Raw genomic sequence first — 21,920 nt, 5'->3', positions numbered from 1 at the left:
TGTTGTTAGATTTCTCTTGCTTCATTTCCAGAGAAGTTCACATACGTGACGTCTGGGCCGTATCCACCATTGAGTTCCTCAAGACGCGGAGCTCAGTATTTCTCCTAAGAACTTTCTAAGGTGTGTCATTTTTTTTTAGGGAAACGCTTGGAGAACGTAGTTGCAGGCATGTCAACAGCAAAATAACCAAACTGGCCAAACAAATAAATATAATAAACAAGATAACAGATCCTGGGCCCGTTTCAGAAAGATGGTCAAGTGAAAACAACCCTGAAATTTGTCAAACCTGAGAAAGTCAAGCCTGTTTCTCATTCATTCATTTATGCTGCAAAAATGTTTTTCTTAGTGAGTGTTTTGGAATGTAAACTGACTGCGTTTTAATTAAAACAAGAAAAATAATCTTACTGCATATGAAAACAAGATTATTTTTCTTACTGCATTGGCAGATAACTTAAAAAATAAGAAAAATATACTTAAATGACTATAAACATGCTAGCTACTTGGTAATCATGCTAGAATCATGCTAACAACTTCCTAACCATATTAGAAACATGTTAGCAACATGCTAGCAACTCATTAATCATGCTAACAACATGCTAGCAACTTGGTAATTATGTTAATTATGCTATAAACATGTTAGAAACATTCCACGCCCAAAACATGCTAGCAACATGTCAACTTGCTAATCATGTTAACAACTATAACAACTTAGTAATCATGTTATTAGGGTTGCCACCCGTCCTTTACAATACGGAATCGTCCCTTATTTTTTATCATTTTTTTAAAGCAGCGTCTCATGCAAATCATTCCACACGCATTTTATGAAGATGCCTCCTTTCCTACTTTTGATTGGGTAATACTCGATGTCATTGTTAGTTTGATTGGTCTTATTAACTGTCCTGTGAGGAGGGTGGGTCTTTTAAGCAGAGTCTGCCAAGTCTAACCGTGTGTACACCGGAAACAACAGTTGCCGCGCCGCAACAGCTACAGTCTGTCTACACTGGACGCGACAAAGCGACCGTTGCAAATCATTTAAACAGACAGCATAATAGGTTCTATTTATATTTTTCGCGTCGCATCACGCCGCGCAGATGCTTCTCCAGGTAACCCCCCGTGTTTTAAAGTTTTCAGAGCTTTTTCAGAGTTTTTCGAAATGAAAGAAGAGTTTGTTTGCAGTTTTGTGCACAACCCCCAACCTCAGACATCAACCCCCCAATAGTCCTCGTCTCCCCTTTTGGTTCATGTTCAGTTGGTTTGTTCATGCCCATATTTCCCCCTCGTTATCCTGTTATCTTGTTTGTGACCATGCCCCCGTTTCAGTATATTTAAAAGTCTGTGTTTGCACTCCCCGTTGGTCGGTCAATGATTATGTTACTTCTGTTTGTATTGTAACATGCGTTCATTGCTTGCTCCCGGTTTTCATTTGTTTGTATTTATTTTCATTGTTTTGTTTAAATAAACTGTTTATATTCATTTAATCCGGTTCTCCTGCTTCATCTCCACTCCTCCACTCAGCCAGATTGTGACAGATCGACGGACCAACAAACAGAAGATGAGTCGGGCTGAGGAAAAGCTAAGGAGACTGCGGCAGGGCGGTCGAGAGTTGGAGCGATATGTGGAGGATTTCCTCGAGCTATCACATCAGGTGGGCTGGCCCGATGCTTCTCTCGGTGCTGTGTTTATTATGGGGCTGGATGATGAGACTATTCACTGTGACCTTCCAGCCTGTAATTTTCCATTGATCGAGCTAGTTAATCTAATTCTCTGTTTAAATGGATCCAATTTCGAAGTCGAAGAAATTCCGAGTATCAGCATGTCTCATCTTCCAGCCCCCTCCGAGGCACGGCGCATCGAGCCAGCCTGCCGTATGCCGGGAACCCCCGCATACCGCGCCAACGGCTCGAACCACCAGCCCAGTCTCCTATCCCCAGTCATCCTCCAAAGCTCCGCCGATGTCCTCAGCCCCATGCGGCCGGCCCCCTCTCCGCGCTCTAGTCTGCCAGCTTCCTCTCCGCACTCAAGCCCGCCAGCCGCCACGCCAGAGTTGGTTCACAAGATGGCTGCCGCGTCAGCTCACAAAATGGCCGCCACGCCAGCCAGCAAGATGGCTGCAACGCAGGAGTCTGCACGCAAAATGGCTGCCACGCAGGAGTCTGCACGCATTGCCGTTGTTCCTGAGTCCCTGGCCAAGATGGCCGCCAAGCCTGAATCCCTCGCCCAGATGGCCGCCGTTCCTGAGTCCCTGGCCAAGATGGCTGCCAAGCCTGAATCCCTACAGTGACTGCTCCGCCAGAGCGCCCTCCAGTGACTGTGCAGCCAGAGCGCCCTACAGTAACTGCGCCACCAGAGCGCCCTCCAGTGACTGCTCCGCCAGAGCGCCCTCCAGTGACTGCTCCGCCAGAGCGCCCTCCGGTGACTGCTCCGCCAGAGCGCCCTCCGGTGACTGCGCCGCCAGAGCGCCCTCCAGTGACTGCTCCGCCAGAGCGCCCTCCAGTGACTGCTCCGCCAGAGCGCCCTCCGGTGACTGCTCCGCCAGAGCGCCCTCCGGTGACTGCGCCGCCAGAGCGCCCTCCAGTGACTGCTCCGCCAGAGCGCCCTCCAGTGACTGCTCCGCCAGAGCGCCCTCCAGTGACTGCTCCGCCAGAGCGCCCTCCAGTGACTGCTCCGCCAGAGCGCCCTCCAGTGACTGCGCCGCCAGAGCGCCCTCCAGTGACTGCTCCGCCAGAGCGCCCTCCAGTGACTGCTCCGCCAGAGCGCCCTACAGTGACTGCTCCGCCAGAGCGCCCTCCAGTGACTGCTCCGCCAGAGCGCCCTCCAGTGACTGCGCCGCCAGAGCGCCCTCCAGTGACTGCTCCGCCAGAGCGCCCTCCAGTGACTGCTCCGCCAGAGCGCCCTCCAGTGACTGCTCCGCCAGAGCGCCCTCCAGGGACTGCGCCGCCAGTGCGCCCTCCAGTGACTGCTCCGCCAGAGCGCCCTCCAGTGACTGCTCCGCCAGAGCGCCCTCCAGTGACTGCTCCGCCAGAGCGCCCTCCAGGGACTGCGCCGCCAGAGCGCCCTCCAGTGACTGCTCCGCCAGAGCGCCCTCCAGTGACTGCGCCGCCAGAGCGCCCTCCAGTGACTGCTCCGCCAGAGCGCCCTCCAGTGACTGCTCCGCCAGAGCGCCCTCCAGTGACTGCTCCGCCAGAGCGCCCTCCAGTGACTGCGCCGCCAGAGCGCCCTCCAGTGACTGCTCCGCCAGAGCGCCCTCCAGTGACTGCTCCGCCAGAGCGCCCTCCAGTGACTGCTCCGCCAGAGCGCCCTCCAGGGACTGCGCCGCCAGTGCGCCCTCCAGTGACTGCTCCGCCAGAGCGCCCTACAGTGACTGCGCCACCAGAGCGCCCTCCAGTGACCGCTCGCCCAGAGCCTGCTCTTCCAGAGTCTCCGCTGGAGACGCCCAGCCCTCCAGAGTCTCCGCTGGGGTCGTCCAGTCCTCCAGAGCCCACTCCTCAAGAGCGCCGTCCAGAGTCCGCTCCTCAAGATCGCCCTACAGTGACTGCTCCGCCAGAGCGCCCTCCAGTGACTGCGCCGCCAGAGCGCCCTCCAGTGACTGCGCCGCCAGAGCGCCCTCCAGTGACTGCTCCGCCAGAGCGCCCTACAGTGACTGCTCCGCCAGAGCGCCCTCCAGTGACTGCTCCGCCAGAGCGCCCTCCAGTGACTGCTCCGCCAGAGCGCCCTCCAGTGACTGCTCCGCCAGAGCGCCCTCCAGTGACTGCGCCGCCAGAGCGCCCTCCAGTGACTGCGCCGCCAGAGCGCCCTCCAGTGACTGCTCCGCCAGAGCGCCCTCCAGTGACTGCTCCGCCAGAGCGCCCTCCAGGGACTGCGCCGCCAGTGCGCCCTCCAGTGACTGCTCCGCCAGAGCGCCCTACAGTGACTGCGCCACCAGAGCGCCCTCCAGTGACCGCTCGCCCAGAGCCTGCTCTTCCAGAGTCTCCACTGGGGTCGTCCAGTCCTCCAGAGCCCGCTCCTCAAGAGCGCCGTCCAGAGTCCGCTCCTCAAGATCGCCGTCCAGAGCCCACTCCTCAAGAGCGCCGCCCAGAGCCCGCTCCTCAAGAGCCAGCGCGCCCTCCAGAGCCGGAGCTCTCTCCTGCGCACCCTCCAGAGCCGGCGCTTTCTCCAGCATGCCCTTCCGTGCTCTTATGTCTTGTTCTGTTCTGTTCTCCCAGTGTTTTCTCCCCTTATGTTTCATATTCATTTTGGTTTAGTCCTTGTCTCCCCCTTTTGGTTCATGTTCAGTTGGTTTGTTCATGCCCATATTTGTATTTCCCCCTCGTTGTCCTGTTATCTTGTTTGTGACCACGCCCCCGTTTCAGTATATTTAAGAGTCTGTGTTTGCACTCCCCGTTGGTCGGTCAATGATTATGTTACTTCCGTTTGTATTGTTACATGCGTTCATTGCTTGCTCCCGGTTTTCGTTTGTTTGTATTTAGTTTCATTGTTTTGTTTAAATAAACTGTTTATATTCATTTAATCCGGTTCTCCTGCTTCATCTCCTCTCCTCCACTCAGCCAGATTGTGACAGCAACATGCTAATCAAGAAAAATAATCTTACTGCAAATGAAAACAAGATTATTTTTTAGTATTTATAAACATGTAAGAAACATGCTAGCAACTTGCTAATCACGTCTAAAACATGCTAGCAACATGCCAACTTGCTAATCATGTTAACAACTATAACAACTTAGTAATCATGTTATAATCATGCTATAAAGTTGCTAATCATGCTAGAAACATGCTAGCAACTTGCTAATCATGCTCAAAACATGCTAGCAACTTGAGAATCATGTTAGCAACTTACTTATTATGCTATAAACATATTAGAAACATGATAGCAACATGCTAATCATGCTCGAAACAAGCTAGCAACTTGCTAATCATGTTTGAAACATACTGGCAAAATGCTATTAATGCTCGAAACATGCTAGCAACATGGTAATCATGCTAGAAATATGCAAGCAACATGCTAATCATGCTCGAAACATACTAGCGTCATGCTCGAAACATGCTAGCAACATGCTAATCATCCTAGAAACATGTTAGCAACTTGATAATCACACCCAAAACATGCTAGCAACATGCCAACTTGCTAATCATGTTAACAACTATAACAACTTGGTAATCATGTTATGATCATGCTATAAAAGTTGCTAATCATGCTAGAAACATGCTAGCAACTTGCTAATCATGCTAACAACTTACTTATTATGCTATAAACATATTAGAAACATGATAGCAACATGCTATCAACTTGCTAATCATGTTAGCAAATTACTAATCATTTTAGAAACATGCTAGCAACTTGATAATCATGTTATAATGTAGGGCTGGACAATATATCGAACGATATTGTGAGGAGCGTTTAGTCAATGAACCCGGTGCTTTGATTAGTAGTAAATCTTTATCACGTGCGTGAACCTGAGCGGAGCGGCAATTAATACACAGGAGACGTAAATCTCTGACAAGCTACGCCATATCGAGCTTAATATCGAATGCGATATTAAGCTCGATATGCCGTAGCTTGTCAGAGATTTACGTCTCTGTGTATTAATTGCCGCTCCAGCGGAACCTGAGCTACTAATCAAAGCACCAGCTTCATTGACTAAAGGCGCCTCACAATATCGTTCGATATATTGTCCAGCCCTATTATAATGCTATGAACTTGCTAATCATGGAAGACATACTAGCAACCTGTTTATCTTGTTAGAAACAGTCTAGCAACTTGGTAATCATGTTAGGATCATACTATAAAGTTGCTAATCATGCTAGAAACATGTTAGCAACTTGCTAATCATGCTAACAACCTGTTAGCAACATGCAAATCATGCTAGCAACTTGGTAATTATGTTAGAAACATGCTTGCAACTTGAAAATCATGTAAGCAACTTAGTAATTATGCTATAAACATGTTAGAAACATGCTAGCAACTTGCTAATCACACCTAAAGCATGCTAGCAACATGCCAACTTGCTAATCATGTTAACAACTTAGTAATCATGTTATAATCATACTATAAAGTTGCTAATCATGCTAAAAACATGTTAGCAACTTGCTAATCATGCTAACAACCTGTTAGCAACATGCAAATCATGCTAGCAACTTGGTAATTATGTTAGAAACATGCTTGCAACTTGAAAATCATGTAAGCAACTTAGTAATTATGCTATAAACATGTTAGAAACATGCTAGCAACTTGCTAATCACACCTAAAGCATGCTAGCAACATGCCAACTTGCTAATCATGTTAACAACTTAGTAATCATGTTATAATCATGCTATAAAGTTGCTAATCATGCTAGAAACATGCTAGCAACTTGCTAATCATGTTCGAAACATGCAAGCAACATGCTAATCATGCTCGAAACATGCAAGCAACATGCTAATCATGCTTGAAACATGCAAGCAACATGCTAATCATGCTGAAAACATGCAAGCAACATGCTAATCATGCTCAAAACATGCAAGCAACTTGCTAATCATGCTCAAACATGCTAGAAACTTGGTAATCATGCTCAAAACATGCAAGCAACTTGCTAATCATGCTCAAAACATGCAAGCAACATGCTAATCATGTTCAAAACATGCTAACAACTTGCTAATCATGCTCAAAACATGCAAGCAACTTGCTAATCATGTTAACAACTTAGTAATCATGTTATAATCATGCTATAAAGTTGCTAATCATGCTAGAAACATGCTATAAATTACTTGCTAATAAATTACTTAATCTAATTACTTGATAGAAACATGCTAGCAACTTAAGAAGCATGCCAGCAACATGCTAATCATGCTCGAAACATGCTAACAACTTGCTAATCATGTTCGAAACATGCTAGCAACTTGCTAATCATGCTCAAAACATGCAAGCAACATGCTAATCATGCTCGAAACATGCTAACAACTTGCTAATCATGTTAACAACTTAGTAATCATGTTATAATCATGCTATAAAGTTGCTAATCATGCTAGAAACATGCTATAAATTACTTGCTAATAAATTACTTAATCTAATTACTTGATAGAAACATGCTAGCAACTTAAGAAGCATGCCAGCAACATGCTAATCATGCTAGAAACATGCGAACAACTTGCTAATCATGCTCAAAACATGAAAGCAACATGCTAATCATGCTCAAAACATGCAAGCAACATGCTAATCATGTTCGAAACATGCTAGCAACTTGCTAATCATGCTCAAAACATGCAAGCAACATGCTAATCATGCTCGAAACATGCAAGCAACTTGCTAATCATGTTAACAACTTAGTAATCATGTTATAATCATGCTATAAAGTTGCTAATCATGCTAGAAACATGCTATAAATTACTTGCTAATAAATTACTTAATCTAATTACTTGATAGAAACATGCTAGCAACTTAAGAAGCATGCTAGCAACATGCTAATCATGCTAGAAATTTTGTGCAAAAATCACAACTTAGGCTAGTAAAAACAGCAGTCTCCTCAACCAAACCACTAGATTTGAGTCAGTGGTGTGAGTGGAGCTCATATTCTGTGATTAGAAATCGAGGTTAAGGGTTTGTTCTAACCACTAACCTTGTAATTATGAGCGATAACAATAGTGAAGCCTGCCTCCAGTATTTTGAGATATTTTAGAGAATCTGTAGAAGCAGGACTGACTGAGATTGCAAATGTATATATTATTTTATTAAAAAATTTATTTATTGATTTATATTATATATATCTATATATATATATATATATATATATATATTTTTTTTTTTTTTTTTTTTTTTTTCATTTTAAATATTTTTTTATTATGTTTTATGAACTAATAACCAGTTAAATCTAGTTTTTAGAAACTAATAATTTCTTATACATCCTGTTTTAGAAGTAGAAGGTCAAAAATGAGCGATGGAAGATTATGTGGTAGATGAGTTTGGTAAAATTGCGATACATCCTCTTTTATCTGCTCGTATCACACTAGTTGAAAATAACTGAAATAACTTTAGTCATCAGCTTCACTTGAACTCATCCGGAGGCTGTTGCGCATTGCATAAAGGTACCTCACTTTTCTATCTTTTACAGTCAGTAATACAGTGCTGAATTATGATAAAATGGTTGTAAACTGAGATTATTTGCTTTACAGGAATGAAGATGATGCTGTTACAGATCATTTTGCTCCTAACTGAATTAGTTCTGGTTTCTACATATGCACTGAACTCCACAGGTAAGATGAACTTCATATTAGCACGTTTGTTATAAAAATGATTGACTGGTTGATTAATTTGCAATTTTTTAAATCGATATTAGGGTTGTTCACAACTGGACCAAATTTTTAGTAAAAGCAGATGCATCCTTTTTTTTTCATCTATTTATTTATTTTTAAGGGATTAATGAACTAAGTATTAATATGCATTTATGAACATATTTAAGAACTAAACTCATCAGCTAACTTCATATTTGCATATTTGTAATAAAAAATTCAGATTGGCTTCCTGACGAACAGACAGATTTTAGGTTGAAAGTAGATGCTGAGATACTTTTTATTATGGAAAAAAAATAATTTGTCCAAAAATGAACTAATTAATAAACATGTATTCATTTATGTATTTATTTATGTATTTATATTATTTTTAATAAATATTTGTACTGCTGACAAAAGAACAAAGTTTAGATTAAAAGTAGATGCTGAGATACTTTTTAGTATGGAGAAAAATATATTTTGTCCAAAAATAAATTAATAAACATATTTATACGTTACATATTATAATTTTTTTTTAATAGATATTGTACTGTTGAAAAAAATAGTTTATCTAAAAAAAAAAGTTTGTTTATTTTTTTATGTTAGTAAAAAAAAAAAAGGTATTTAAATGGTATTGAAAAAAGGACACATTTTTTATTTAATTTAGATTCTGAGATACTTTTAGTCTGGGGAAAAAGTATTTTGTCCAAAAATAAACCAATTAATAAACATGTAATAAACATTTTTTAATAGATATTTGTACTACTGACACAATGACAAATTAGATTAAAAGTAGTTGTTAAAATTTTTTAATTGAAATTTTTTGTCCAAAAATAAAATAATAGTTTATCATTTTATATACAGTGTATATATATATATATATATATATTAAACACACGCACATATATATATATATATATATATATATATATATATATATATACACACATATACTTTTGGTCTGTACTCTATAAATATAAATATATGTATATATATATATATATATATATATATATATATATATATATATATATATATATATATATTCCAATTTAAAAAATGACATGTGAACAGCAGGACATCATTTAGACATCAACACAACAACTGAATTAAAACCCATGTCTCTTTTTTTTTATCAGTTCAGTGTGAAAGAACCAACACGAGGGCTGCACGGATAGTGAAAGCTGGAGAATCCCTATATCTGCCCTGTCCGACTGTCCTGTGCAACTCAAATGAAAAAAACCACTCTTATGTTTGGTTCAGAAACCTCAGCACAACAAAGCAGGTCGAGCGGATTGGAACGGAGGAGAGCGATCGCGTCCATTACCACAATTCTGTTTTATACATCCTCTGGTTAAACATGAACGACACAGGAAGATACATCACACAGTGGTGATCACACACATCCATTCACCTCTCACTGCACTGTCCCTTTAAATGAGTCTTATATCAACATTTAGAAAAGTAGTCACACCTTACAAATAATGAATGTAGTTCTTGATTAATTCATGTTCACTACCAAAAAAGGCCACTTCTGCTCACCATGCATTTATCTGATCAAAAACACTGTGAAAATAGTGGAATATTATTACAATTCAAAAGTTTTCTGTGTGACTATATTTCAAACTACAGAGTAAAGTTTGTAGACAAGAAAGCCTAGTCTGAAAGTTTGAAATAGTTGTAAAAGCTGTAGGTTTAAAAGTTTAAATGAATAGTTTAAGTTGCTAGGGTACTGTAAGTGGTACTCAGGCTGGTTGCTACTAACATGTTTGCATCATTAGCAAGTTCCTAGCATGTTTCTAGCATGATCAGCAAGTTACTAAGACATTGCTAGCATGTTGCTAGCATGGTTAGCTAGTTACTAGCATGTTGCTAGCATGGATAGCTAGTTACTAGCATGTTGTTAGCATGGTTAGCTAGATACTACCATGTTGCTAGCATGATTAGCTAGTTACTAACATATTGTTAACATCTTTCTAGCATGATCAGCAAGTTACTAACATATTGCTGCCCTGTTTCTAGCAAGATTATCATGTTGTTACCATGTTGCAAGCATGGTTAGTTAGTTACTAGCATGTTGTTAGCATGATTAGCTAGATACTACCATATTGCTAGCATGATTAGCTAGTTACTAACATATTGCTACCCTGTTTCTAGCACGATTATCATGTTGGTAGCATGTTGGTAGCATGGTTAGCTAGATACTACCATGTTGCTAGCATGATTAGCTAGTTACTAACATATTGTTAGCATCTTTCTAGCATGATCAGCAAGTTACTAACATATTGCTGCCCTGTTTCTAGCACAATTATCATGTTGTTACCATGTTGCAAGCATGGTTAGTTAGTTACTAGCATGTTGCTAGCATGATTAGCTAGATACTACCATATTGCTAGCATGATTAGCTAGTTACTAACATATTGCTACCCTGTTTCTAGCACGATTATCATGTTGGTAGCATGTTGGTAGCATGGTTAGCTAGATACTACCATGTTGCTAGCATGATTAGCTAGTTACTAACATATTGTTAGCATCTTTCTAGCATGATCAGCAAGTTACTAACATATTGCTGCCCTGTTTCTAGCACAATTATCATGTTGTTACCATGTTGCAAGCATGGTTAGTTAGTTACTAGCATGTTGCTAGCATGATTAGCTAGATACTACCATATTGCTAGCATGATTAGCTAGTTACTAACATATTGCTACCCTGTTTCTAGCACGATTATCATGTTGGTAGCATGTTGGTAGCATGGTTAGCTAGATACTACCATGTTGCTAGCATGATTAGCTAGTTACTAACATATTGTTAGCATCTTTCTAGCATGATCAGCAAGTTACTAACATATTGCTGCCCTGTTTCTAGCACGATTATCATGTTGTTACCATGTTGCAAGCATGGTTAGTTAGTTACTAGCATGTTGCTAGAATGGTTAGCTAGATACTACCATGTTGCTAGCATGATTAGCTAGATACTACCATATTGCTAGCATGATTAGCTAGTTACTAACATATTGCTACCCTGTTTCTAGCACGATTATCATGTTGGTAGCATGTTGCAAGCATGGTTAGCTAGTTACTAGCATTTTGCAAGCATGGTTAGCTAGATACTACCATGTTGCTAGCATGATTAGCAAGTTACTAACATATTGTTACCCTGTTTCTAGCACGATTATCATGTTGCTAGCATGGTTAGCTAGTTACTAGCATTTTGCTAGCATGGTTGACTAGATAAAACCGTGTTTCTAGCATGGTTAGCTAGTTACTAATATATTGTTAGCATCTTTCTAGCATGATCAGCAAGTTACTAACATATTGCAGATTAGCTAGTTACTAACATACGATTATCATGTTGCTAGCACGATTATCATGTTGCTAACATGTTGCAAACATGGTTAGCTAGTTACTAGCATGTTGTTAGCATGGTTAGCTAGTTACTACCCTGTTTCTAGCACGATTAGCATGTTGATAGCATGTTGCAAGCATGGTTAGCTAGATACTACCATGTTGTTAGCATGATTAGCTAGTTACGTACATATTGTTAGCATCTTTCTAGCGTAATCAGCAAGTTACTAACATATTGCTACCCTGTTTCTAGCACGATTATCATGTTGGCAGCATGTTACTAGCATGTTGTTAGCATTAATTAGCAAGTTACTAGCATGTTACTACCCTGTTTCTAACATGATTAGCTAGTCACTAACATGTTGCTAGCATGTTTCTAGCATGATCAGCAAGTTACTAGCGTATTGCTTCCCTGTTTCTAGCACGATTTGCATGTCGTTACCATGATTAGCTAGTTACTAGCATGTTGCTAGCATATTTAGTGATGTACTAGCATGTTGTTAGCATGTTTAACAAGTTACTAGCATGTTACTACCCTGTTTCTAACATGATTAGCTAGTCACTAACATGTTGCTAGCATGTTTCTAGCATGATCAGCAAGTTACTAGCATATTGCTTCCCTGTTTCTAGCACGATTGGCATGTCGTTACCATGATTAGCTAGTTACTAGCATGTTGCTAGCATATTTAGTGATGTGCTAGCATGTTGCTAGCATGTTTAACAATTTACTAGTATGTTGTTAGTCTTGTTGTTAGTCTGTTTCTAGCATGATTAGCCTGTTGCTAGCATAGTTAGCTAGTTGTTAACATGTTTCTAGCATGAATAGCTTATTATTAACATTCATAAATTTAGTCTCAGAAGAAGAAGATGATTAAATGTTAGGCTTTCTCAAGTCAACCTAAATGTGATTTATTCCAGTGATCATTCCTCCAGTCTTCAGTGTCACATGATCAGTTTAACGTGGTCTTGCTGAATAACTACTAATTTCTTTCCGAAATAAATCTGACCCCAAGCGTTAAGAACAGTAGTGATTTTCTGATTGTGGTCGTGTTTATTCCAGCTGTGTTGTTCAGTGGTGTCTGATATGAATGTGTGTGTGTCCTGAAGGTGGTATGAAGAGGATGAGTGTGATGAATATGAAACTGATGTTGTGGTTTATGAGGAGTTCAACCAGGAGTTCTTATTCTCTGATCTGGTGGAAAAAAAGGCGTCGAGAATCCACTGTCCAGTGTGTGAACAGCGGGCCGCTTCCTTCATCTGGTATAAGGTACGTTCGAGTGGACGTTTAATCGCTCATCATTTGATCTGATCAGTGAAGTTACACAAGACGAATATCCTGTTTACTGGGAAATATTTCTCATTTGCTGAAGTCACATTTCATGCTGGCTAAAGCAAATGGCCAGTGTATCAAATATACTTTATGTAAATATTTCAGTTATGTGTAATTCATATTGCAAAAAAATGACTATATGATAAAACTGAATTAATTTAACAAAAAATAATAATAATAATAATAATATATATATATATATATATATATATATATATATATACTAATGTTCACTTGGCTGAATTCCATAAACACTTTTTTTTAGGAATTATAAATTGAAAGAAAATTCTATTTCAGACAGATTTTAGATTAAAAGTAGATGCTGAGATAGTTGTCTAACTAATGAACAGACATGTTTTTATTCATTAATTAATTATTATAAAAAAAAAATTTTGTTTTATTATTACTATTTTTTTCAGTTGTTAAAAAATGTTTTTTGTAGTCTTGAAAAAAGGACAAATTTGAGATTAAAAGTAGATGATGAGATACTTTTTAGTCTGGAAAAAAATATTTTGTCTAAAAATAAACTTATTAATAGACATTTTCTTATTAATTAATTAATTATTTTATTTTATTTATTTATTTATTTATTGCTTTTTTCAGTTGTTAAAAAATGTTTTTGTACTCTTGAAAAAAGGACAAATTTGAGATTAAAAGCAGATGATGAGATACTTTTTAGTCTGGAAAATATTATTTTGTCTAAAAATAAACTAATTAATAGACATGTTTTATTAATTACTTAATTTTATTTTATTTATTTATTTATTGCTTTTTTAAGTTGTTAAAAAATGTTTTTGTACTCTTGAAAAAAGGACAAATTTGAGATTAAAATTAGATGCTGAGATACTTTTTAGTCTGGAAAATATTATTTTGTCTAAAAATAAACTAATTAATAGACATGTTTTATTAATTACTTAATTTTATTTTATTTATTTATTGCTTTTTTAAGTTGTTAAAAAATGTTTTTGTACTCTTGAAAAAAGGACAAATTTGAGATTAAAAGTAGATGATGAGATACTTTTTAGTCTGGAAAAAATGTTTGGTCTAAAAATAAACTAATTAATAAAATGTTTTTATTAATTAATTAATTATTTGATATTTTTATTTATTCATTTATTATTATACTTTTTTATTCAGTTGTTAAAATAATGTTTTTGTAGTCTTGAAAAAAGGACAAATTTGAGATTAAAAGTAGATGATGAGATACTTTTTAGTCTGGATAAAAATGTTTTGGTCTAAAAATAAATTAATTAATAGACATGTTTTTATTAATTATTTAATTATTTGATTTTTTTATTTATTGCTTTTTTCAGTTGTTAAAAAATGTTTTTTGTAGTCTTGAAAAAAGGACAAATTTGAGATTAAAAGTAGATGATGAGATACTTTTTAGTCTGGAAAAAATGTTTTGTCTAAAAATAAACTAATTAATAGACATTTTCTTATAAATTAATTAATTATTTTATTTTATTTATTTATTTATTGCTTTTTTCAGTTGTTAAAAAATGTTTTTGTACTCTTGAAAAAAGGACAAATTTGAGATTAAAAGTAGATGATGAGATACTTTTTAGTCTGGAAAAAATGTTTTGTCTAAAAATAAACTAATTAATAGACATTTTTTTATTCATTCATTAATTATTTTTATTTTATTTATTTATTAATTGCTTTTTTCAGTTGTTAAAAAATGTTTTTTGTAGTCTTGAAAAAAGGACAAATTTGAGATTAAAATTAGATGCTGAGATACTTTTTAGTCTGGAAAAAATGTTTTGTCTAAAAATAAACTAATTAATAGACATGTTTTTATTAATTAATTAATTATTTTATTTTATTTATTTATTTATTGTTATACTTTCTTATTCAGTTGTTAAAATAATGTTTTTTGTAGTCTTGAAAAAAGGACAAATTTGAGGTTAAAGTTAGATGATGAGATACTTTTTAGTCTGGAAAAAAATGTTTTGGTCTAAAAATAAATAAATTAATAGACATGTTTTTATTAATGAATTATTTGATTTTTTTTATTTATTGCTTTTTTTCGGTTGTTAAAAAATGTTTTTTGTACTCTTGAAAAAAGGACAAATTTGAGATTAAAATTAGATGCTGAGATACTTTTTAGTCTGGAAAATATTATTTTGTCTAAAAATAAACTAATTAATAAAATGTTTTATTAATGAAATATTTTATTTTATTTATTTATTTATTGCTTTTTTAAGTTGTTAAAAAATGTTTTTGTACTCTTGAAAAAAAAGACAAATTTGAGATTAAAAGTAGATGCTGAGATACTTTTTAGTCTGAAAAAAAAAATATTTTGTCCAAAAATAAACTAATTAATAAATGTTTTTTATTAATTATTTAATTATTAGATTTTTTTATTTATTGCTTTTTTCGGTTGTTAAAAAAATTTTTTGTACTCTTGAAAAAAGGACAAATTTGAGATTAAGAGTAGATGATGAGATACTTTTTAGTCTGGAAAAAATATTTTGTCCAAAAATAAACTAATTAATAAATGTTTTTATTAATTAATTAATTATTTGAACATTTTATTTATTTATTTATTACAATTTATTACAATTTATTATAGATGCTGACATACTTTTTAGTCTGATTTAAAAAAATCAATATTTTTTGTAAAAAAAAATTGATTTTTAATAAGCTAGACTTTTTATTCCAAAAATAAAGTATTTTTTTATTTATTTATTTCAGTTGTTAAAAATTGTTTTTTTGTACTCTTGAAAGAGGGCAAATTTTAGATTAAAAGTAAATGCTGAGATATTTTTTAGTCTGGAAATAATTTTAGTCCAAAAAAAAGTAATAGTTAAAGAACAATATTTATTCAAATTGCTAAAAATTAGTTTTTTGCACTCTTTAAAAAAAGAAAAATTTTATATTTAAATCAGATTCTGAGATACCTTTTAATTTAATTAAAAATATATATATTTTTGTCCAAAAATAAACAAATTAATAAACATGTATTTATCAATTTTTTTTTAAATAGATAATTGGACAGCTGAAAAAATAACTAATTTTAGATTAAAAGATTTTTTTTTTGTCTGGAAATTTTTTAGTCCAAAAATAAAGTAATTATTTATTTATTTCAGGTTCTTAAAAATGTGTATTTGTACTCTTGAAAAAAGAGGAGGGGGGGGCGGATTATGCAATTCTTACATATTTCCTTCCTCAAATTTGTAAGATATAAACTGATAAAAAGACTGATATGTTTTCAGAATTGCTTAATAACCCCCAATTGCGTGTTATAATTACGACATGTAAACTCTCAATTGCAAGAAAAAGTCAGAATTCTGAAAAATAAAGTTTCAATTCTGAGTCAGAATTGCAAGATATAAATAAATTCTGAATGAATTCTGACTTTTTTTTCCCTCAGAATTTCTGACAAAAAAGGTCATAATTACGACATGTAAACTTTCAGTCAAAAGTCAAAATATTGAAAAACAGCCTCACAACAACAAGTCAGAATTGCAAGATATAAACTCAAAATAAAAGACTGATATGTGTTTAGAATTGCTTAATAACTTCCAACTGCGTGTTATAAAGACAGTATTGTAATTCTGAGGGAAAAAGTCAGAATTGTGAGGAAAAAGTCACAATTACCTTTTTAAAATTTTTTTATTCACTGCTGGATACGTGCTTCCATAGAAATGCAATTGTTTACAACTGCTGCAATGAACTATTGGTGGAAAATGTGGATTAGCCTGTTAGTCTGGGCGATTTTACCAAATTTTTTGGTTAAATACCAACTGTACCGACAAAACTGAAATTTGTCCCGGCTCAAAATCAGACGAAAATCATGCAGTGTATGTCTGGCTTTATCTTTACATCTACACCTTCAAATGTTGTTTTCGTTTTTGGCAGAATTTCTCTCTTATTCCAAACCAAGAGTCTAAGTCTGTTTTACGTATCCGTAACTCTTCAAAAGAAGACGAGGGCATTTACACCTGTGTTTGCACATGGGAGCATAACGGGACAAAGCACAACTCCTCTGGATCCCGCAGACTGATCATCACAGGTACTGATCACTCCATTGTGGTTTACCTGAGACAGATGACAGTTTCTAACATGATCTTCCTCTCATTCACAGAACAGACCATAAGCAAACCTCCAAAGATTGTGCTGCCAATCAATAACTCCATTGTGATCGCTGATGTGGGTGAGGAAACACAAATCAATTAGCAAATCAATCATTTTTCTCTCTTAACCCTGCTATGTTAATATTCTGTTTATCATAATTTTTACCAAAAATTGCACTGAAAAAATGATGTGAAAACAGTAGGCTGCTGAACCTTAAACGCCAGGCTATCCACATGCATGAATTTATAAAAATGTACATCTTCAACACAGTGTACATTTCTTCAAATCACTTATTTTTTTTATTTTTAACATGAATACTCAGACATAATCATGAGAACCAAAGATTAATTTTTAACCCTCTGGGGTCTGAGGGTGTTTTATGGGTCTGGAGAAGTTTTGACATGCCCTGACATTTGTGCTTTTTTCAGTATCTGCCTTGAGAAAGCCAGCTTACTGATCTAGTTTATTAGCAACATGCTAGTAACAGCCTAGCAACCACGCTGGGTACCCTAGCAACCACTTAAAAACACCCTAGCAACCACCCTGGGTTTTTTAGCGGCCGAATAGCAACACCCTAGTAACCACTCCAGGTACCCTAGCGACCGTATAGCAACACCCTAGCAACCATCCTGGGGTACCCTAGCAACCACATTTAGTATTCTAGCAACTGCATAACAAACACCCTAGCAACCACCTCAAGTGCCCTAACATAGCAACCACTTAGAAACACCCTAGCAAACATTCCTGTTTTTTTAGCAACCACATAGCAACACCCTAGCAACCACTCAGGTACACTAGCAACGGCATAGCAAGACCCTAGCAACAATCCCCGGGTACCTTAGCAACCACCTTGAGTGTTCTAGCAACTGCATAGAAACACCCTAACAACCACTCCGGGTACTCCAGCAACAACTTAGCAACCACCCCAAGTGCCCTAGCATAGCAACAGCCTAGCAACCACCCTGGGTACCCTGGCAACCATGTAGAAACACCCTAGCAATCACCCCGGGTACCCTAGCAACCATGTGTAAATCACCCTAGCAACCACTCCAAAACTGTGAGATATAAACTGATAAAAGACTGATATATTCAGAATTGCCCTTATAGGCTGTTCTGTTTTGTTTTTGTTAAATACTAAATGTACCAATCACCCTGGGTACCCTGGCAACCATGTAGAAACACTCTAGCAACCACCCCGGGTACCCTAGCAACCAGATATAAAACACCTAGGGTCACGCCGGGTTTTTTAGCAACTGCATAGCAACACCCCAGAAACCATTCCAGGTACTCTAGCAACTATATAGCAACACCCTAGCAAGCACCCTGGGTACCCTAGCAACCCACCAGGCACACTAGCAAAACCATGAGTATTCTAGCAACTGCATATTAACACCCTAGCAACCACCCTGGGTACCCTAGCAACCATGTATAAAACACCCTAGCAACAACTCCGGGGTTTTTAGCAGCTGCATAGTAACACCATAGCAACCACTCCGGGTACTCTAGCAACCGCATAGCAACACCCTAGCAACCACCCCGGGTACCCTAGCAACCGCGTAGCAACACCCTGGCAACCACCCCTGGTACCTTAGCAACCATGTATAAAACACCCTAGCAACAACTTCGGGGTTTTTAGCAGCTGCATAGTAACACCATAGCAATCACTCCAGGTACTCTAGCAACCGCAAAGCAACACCCTAGTAACCGCCCCGGGTACCCTAGCAACCACGTAGCAACACCCTGGCAACCACCCCTGGTACCTTAGCAACCACATAGTAACACCTAAGCAACAATCATGAGTACCCTAGCAACCACATATCAACCACCCCAGGCACACTAGCAACCACATAGCAAACACCCTGAGTATCCTAGCAACTGCATAGCAAAACCCTAGCAACCACCCCAGGTACCTTATCTATCTAACAGATTCTGTTGCTTTCAAAACATTTAAACTTTAATTTTTAAAACTATTTTAAACTACTTCAAACTAAAAACTTTCAAACTTCAAGCTTTTAAAACGTTTTCTAATTTTCTGGCCTGGCTTTAACCAACTTTAAAGTTTTGCAGTGTCATTTTTATGCACCACAATGACAACGTGTTTTTAAAGCCTGTCTGAAAGCCTTGGTTGCGTTTTTTTTTTTTTTTTTTTTAATTCAGGTTCAGAAGTGATCCTCAATTGTTCAGTCTTCTTTGGATTATCTGTGTGTGAACGCTGCTCTGTTCACTGGGAGATGAATGAGATCCCGCTGAGTGGCTTGGATGGATTGTACAAACTACAACATCGGTAATGAAACTGCAGCTTCAGAAAAGTGCTGGCACAAAATGAGAAATATTTACACTAAACTAAACACAAATGATCTTCTGCTCTAGTACTTCTAGTATCTCTGATATGAACAAACTCAATACTCAGTGCTGTTTTTCTCCAGAAAGAAGAATGGCACCGTTCAGCTGGTTTTGACCATTGCTAAAGTTTCTGTGTCGGACCACAGTTCTGTGTTTCGCTGCAGAGCTGAAGACTCAGTTGAAGTGATTTATGCATTTGTCACTTTGAAGAGTCCGGGTGAGATCTTCTTTCCTCATCTATGATTATAGTTCAGTCTAATTAAAAATGCTTTTTGTCCAAAAATATGTGCTATGTATTTTCAGTATCTTGCATAGTAAGCAAAGTTAATGCTTGCATAAAATATGGCATTAATATTATAATTTTAATACAGAAATATTAATATTATTATTTTATCTTATACATGCATTTCAAAATGTAAAAAAAAAAAAAATGCTATTGTGTTTTATTTTAGCATCAGTGCTCCCTGTGATTCTGGGTTGCATTTGCACATTTCTTGTTTTCCTGCTGGTCGGTGGAATATTGAAGTGGTTTGCATTGGATCTTGTGCTGTTCCTAAGGCAAATTTCCATCAAGCTCTACAGGAAAGAGGGTAAAGAATAATTTATAATATGTTAATACATTTTAAAAAATAATAGATACTATTTGAATAATATTGTACAACATATTATTTATTATAGTATTATTGTTATATAATATATTATATTTATTTATTATTGTATTATATATATTATATAAACACACATATATATATATATATATATATATATATATATATATAAACATATATATATATATATATATATATATATAAACATATATATATATATATATATATATATAATTCATAGATTTATCTTGATCTGAATGTTTTATATATATATATATATATATATATATATATATATATATATATATAAACATCTACACATTTAGATCAAGATAAATCTATGAATTAAGATACATTTACTTTAGAAGCAAAATTACATAAGATATAAAAGTAATAAATTAAAAAAAAAAATTATAGATATAAAATATACATTTATATAGTTATTTATTTAATTTGCCATTAAAATAAGAAAAATATACACTTTGTCCTTTAAATTATATTGGCAGAAATGTTTGGTTCATTTTTTATGTATAAACTTAATTTTGATAATTTTTCAGAAAAAAATATTTTGTTATTTTGTCACTTGGCAGTGGCAATGGCAGATATGTTGTTCATGTTTTAATCATGAACCTGCTTAATTTTGCTTTTCAAGTAGGTAAACCATGACTTTAAGAATTTATAGATATTTGTACTGGAAAACAAGTCAAAAATACTGAGTAAGTGAATACTGAGCTCTGTAATATGAGTAATATATATATACAGTGCCTTGCAAAAGTATTCATACCCCTTAATTTTTTTCACGTTTTGTTGCAGCGTTATGTTAAACTGCTTTTAATTAGTTTTTTCCCCACATCAGTTTACACTCCATACACCATAATAATGACAAAGCAAAAAAACAGATTTGCAAATTTTACAAATTAATTAAAAATAAAACCCTGAAATAAGACCATTGCATAAGTATTCATACCCTTAACTTAGTACATAGTTGAAGCACATTTACAGCCTCAAGTCTTTTTTGGTCTGATGTGACAAGCTTTGCACATCTGCATTTGGCAATTATCTGCCAATCTTTGCCTCACCTTTTCACCTCTCAAGCTCTGTCAGCTTGGATGGGGGCTGGCAGACATTTTTCTAGAGCCCTAGTTGTTCCAATCGTCTTCCATTATGGATAATGCTTCTGTCAACCTTCAATGCAGCAGATTTGTTTCTGAACTCTTCCCTAGATCATTGCCTTAACACAAGTCTGTCACTGAGCTCTACAGGCAGTTATCTTGGTTTTTGCTCTGATATGCATTTTCAGCTGTTAGACCTTTTCTGAGAGGTGTGTGCCTTTCTAAATCAGACTCATTCAAATGAATTTGCCACAGTTTAACTCCACTCCAAGTGTAGGAACATCTAGAAGCAATATGAATGATCCTGAGCTAAATTTCGAGTGTCCCAGAAATACTTATGCAACAGGATCTTTTCAGTTTTTTTATTTTTAATAAATTTGCACAAATGTTAAAAACCTAATTGTTTCTTTGCCATTATGGAGTAGGGAGTGTAGATTGATGTGGGGGCAAAAAAGTAATATAAAGTAGTTTAACATAAGGCAGCAACATAAGAAAATGTGAAAAAATTAAGGGGTATGAATAATTTCGCAAGGCTCTGTATATATATATTAAACATTTATAAATATAAAACATACAATTGTATATATTTATAATAAAAAAAAGAAAGGAAATCCTTTTTTTGTAGTGTGTGTGTGTGTGTGTGTGTGTGTGTGTGTTTGCGTGTTTGTGTGTGTGTGTGTGTGTGTGTGTGTGTGTTGTGTGTGTGTGCGTGTGCGTGTGTGTGCGTGTTGCGCGTGTGCGCGCGTGCGCGTGTGTGCGCGTGTGTGCGTGTGTGTGCGTGTGTGCGCGTGTGCGCGTGTGTGCGCGTGTGTGCGCGTGTGTGCGCGTGTGTGTGTGTTTGTGTGTGTGTGCGTGTGTGTGCGTG

The 21,920-nt window shown here is 36.8% G+C and overlaps 1 protein-coding gene across 1 annotated transcript in view; it reads left to right on the top strand.

Moving 5' to 3' along the window:
- Nucleotides 1-1,552: 1,552 nt before the first annotated feature.
- il1rl1 (interleukin 1 receptor-like 1) overlaps nucleotides 1,553-21,920 on the top strand; it is a 21,867-nt gene continuing 1,499 nt past the window's right edge. The window contains exons 1-10 of the mRNA XM_073845153.1: nucleotides 1,553-2,067; nucleotides 2,279-2,358; nucleotides 8,143-8,223; nucleotides 9,378-9,630; nucleotides 12,690-12,849; nucleotides 16,777-16,930; nucleotides 17,003-17,071; nucleotides 19,150-19,276; nucleotides 19,419-19,552; nucleotides 19,788-19,925. Of these exons, the coding sequence (XP_073701254.1) occupies nucleotides 1,553-2,067; nucleotides 2,279-2,358; nucleotides 8,143-8,223; nucleotides 9,378-9,630; nucleotides 12,690-12,849; nucleotides 16,777-16,930; nucleotides 17,003-17,071; nucleotides 19,150-19,276; nucleotides 19,419-19,552; nucleotides 19,788-19,925 (1,711 nt within the window). The remainder of the gene's footprint in view (nucleotides 2,068-2,278; nucleotides 2,359-8,142; nucleotides 8,224-9,377; nucleotides 9,631-12,689; nucleotides 12,850-16,776; nucleotides 16,931-17,002; nucleotides 17,072-19,149; nucleotides 19,277-19,418; nucleotides 19,553-19,787; nucleotides 19,926-21,920) is intronic.

Source organism: Garra rufa, chromosome 8, assembly GCF_049309525.1.
Source record: "Garra rufa chromosome 8, GarRuf1.0, whole genome shotgun sequence".
NCBI classification, from domain to species: Eukaryota; Metazoa; Chordata; class Actinopteri; order Cypriniformes; family Cyprinidae; genus Garra; species Garra rufa.
This window is presented reverse-complemented; position numbering and strand designations above follow the sequence as displayed.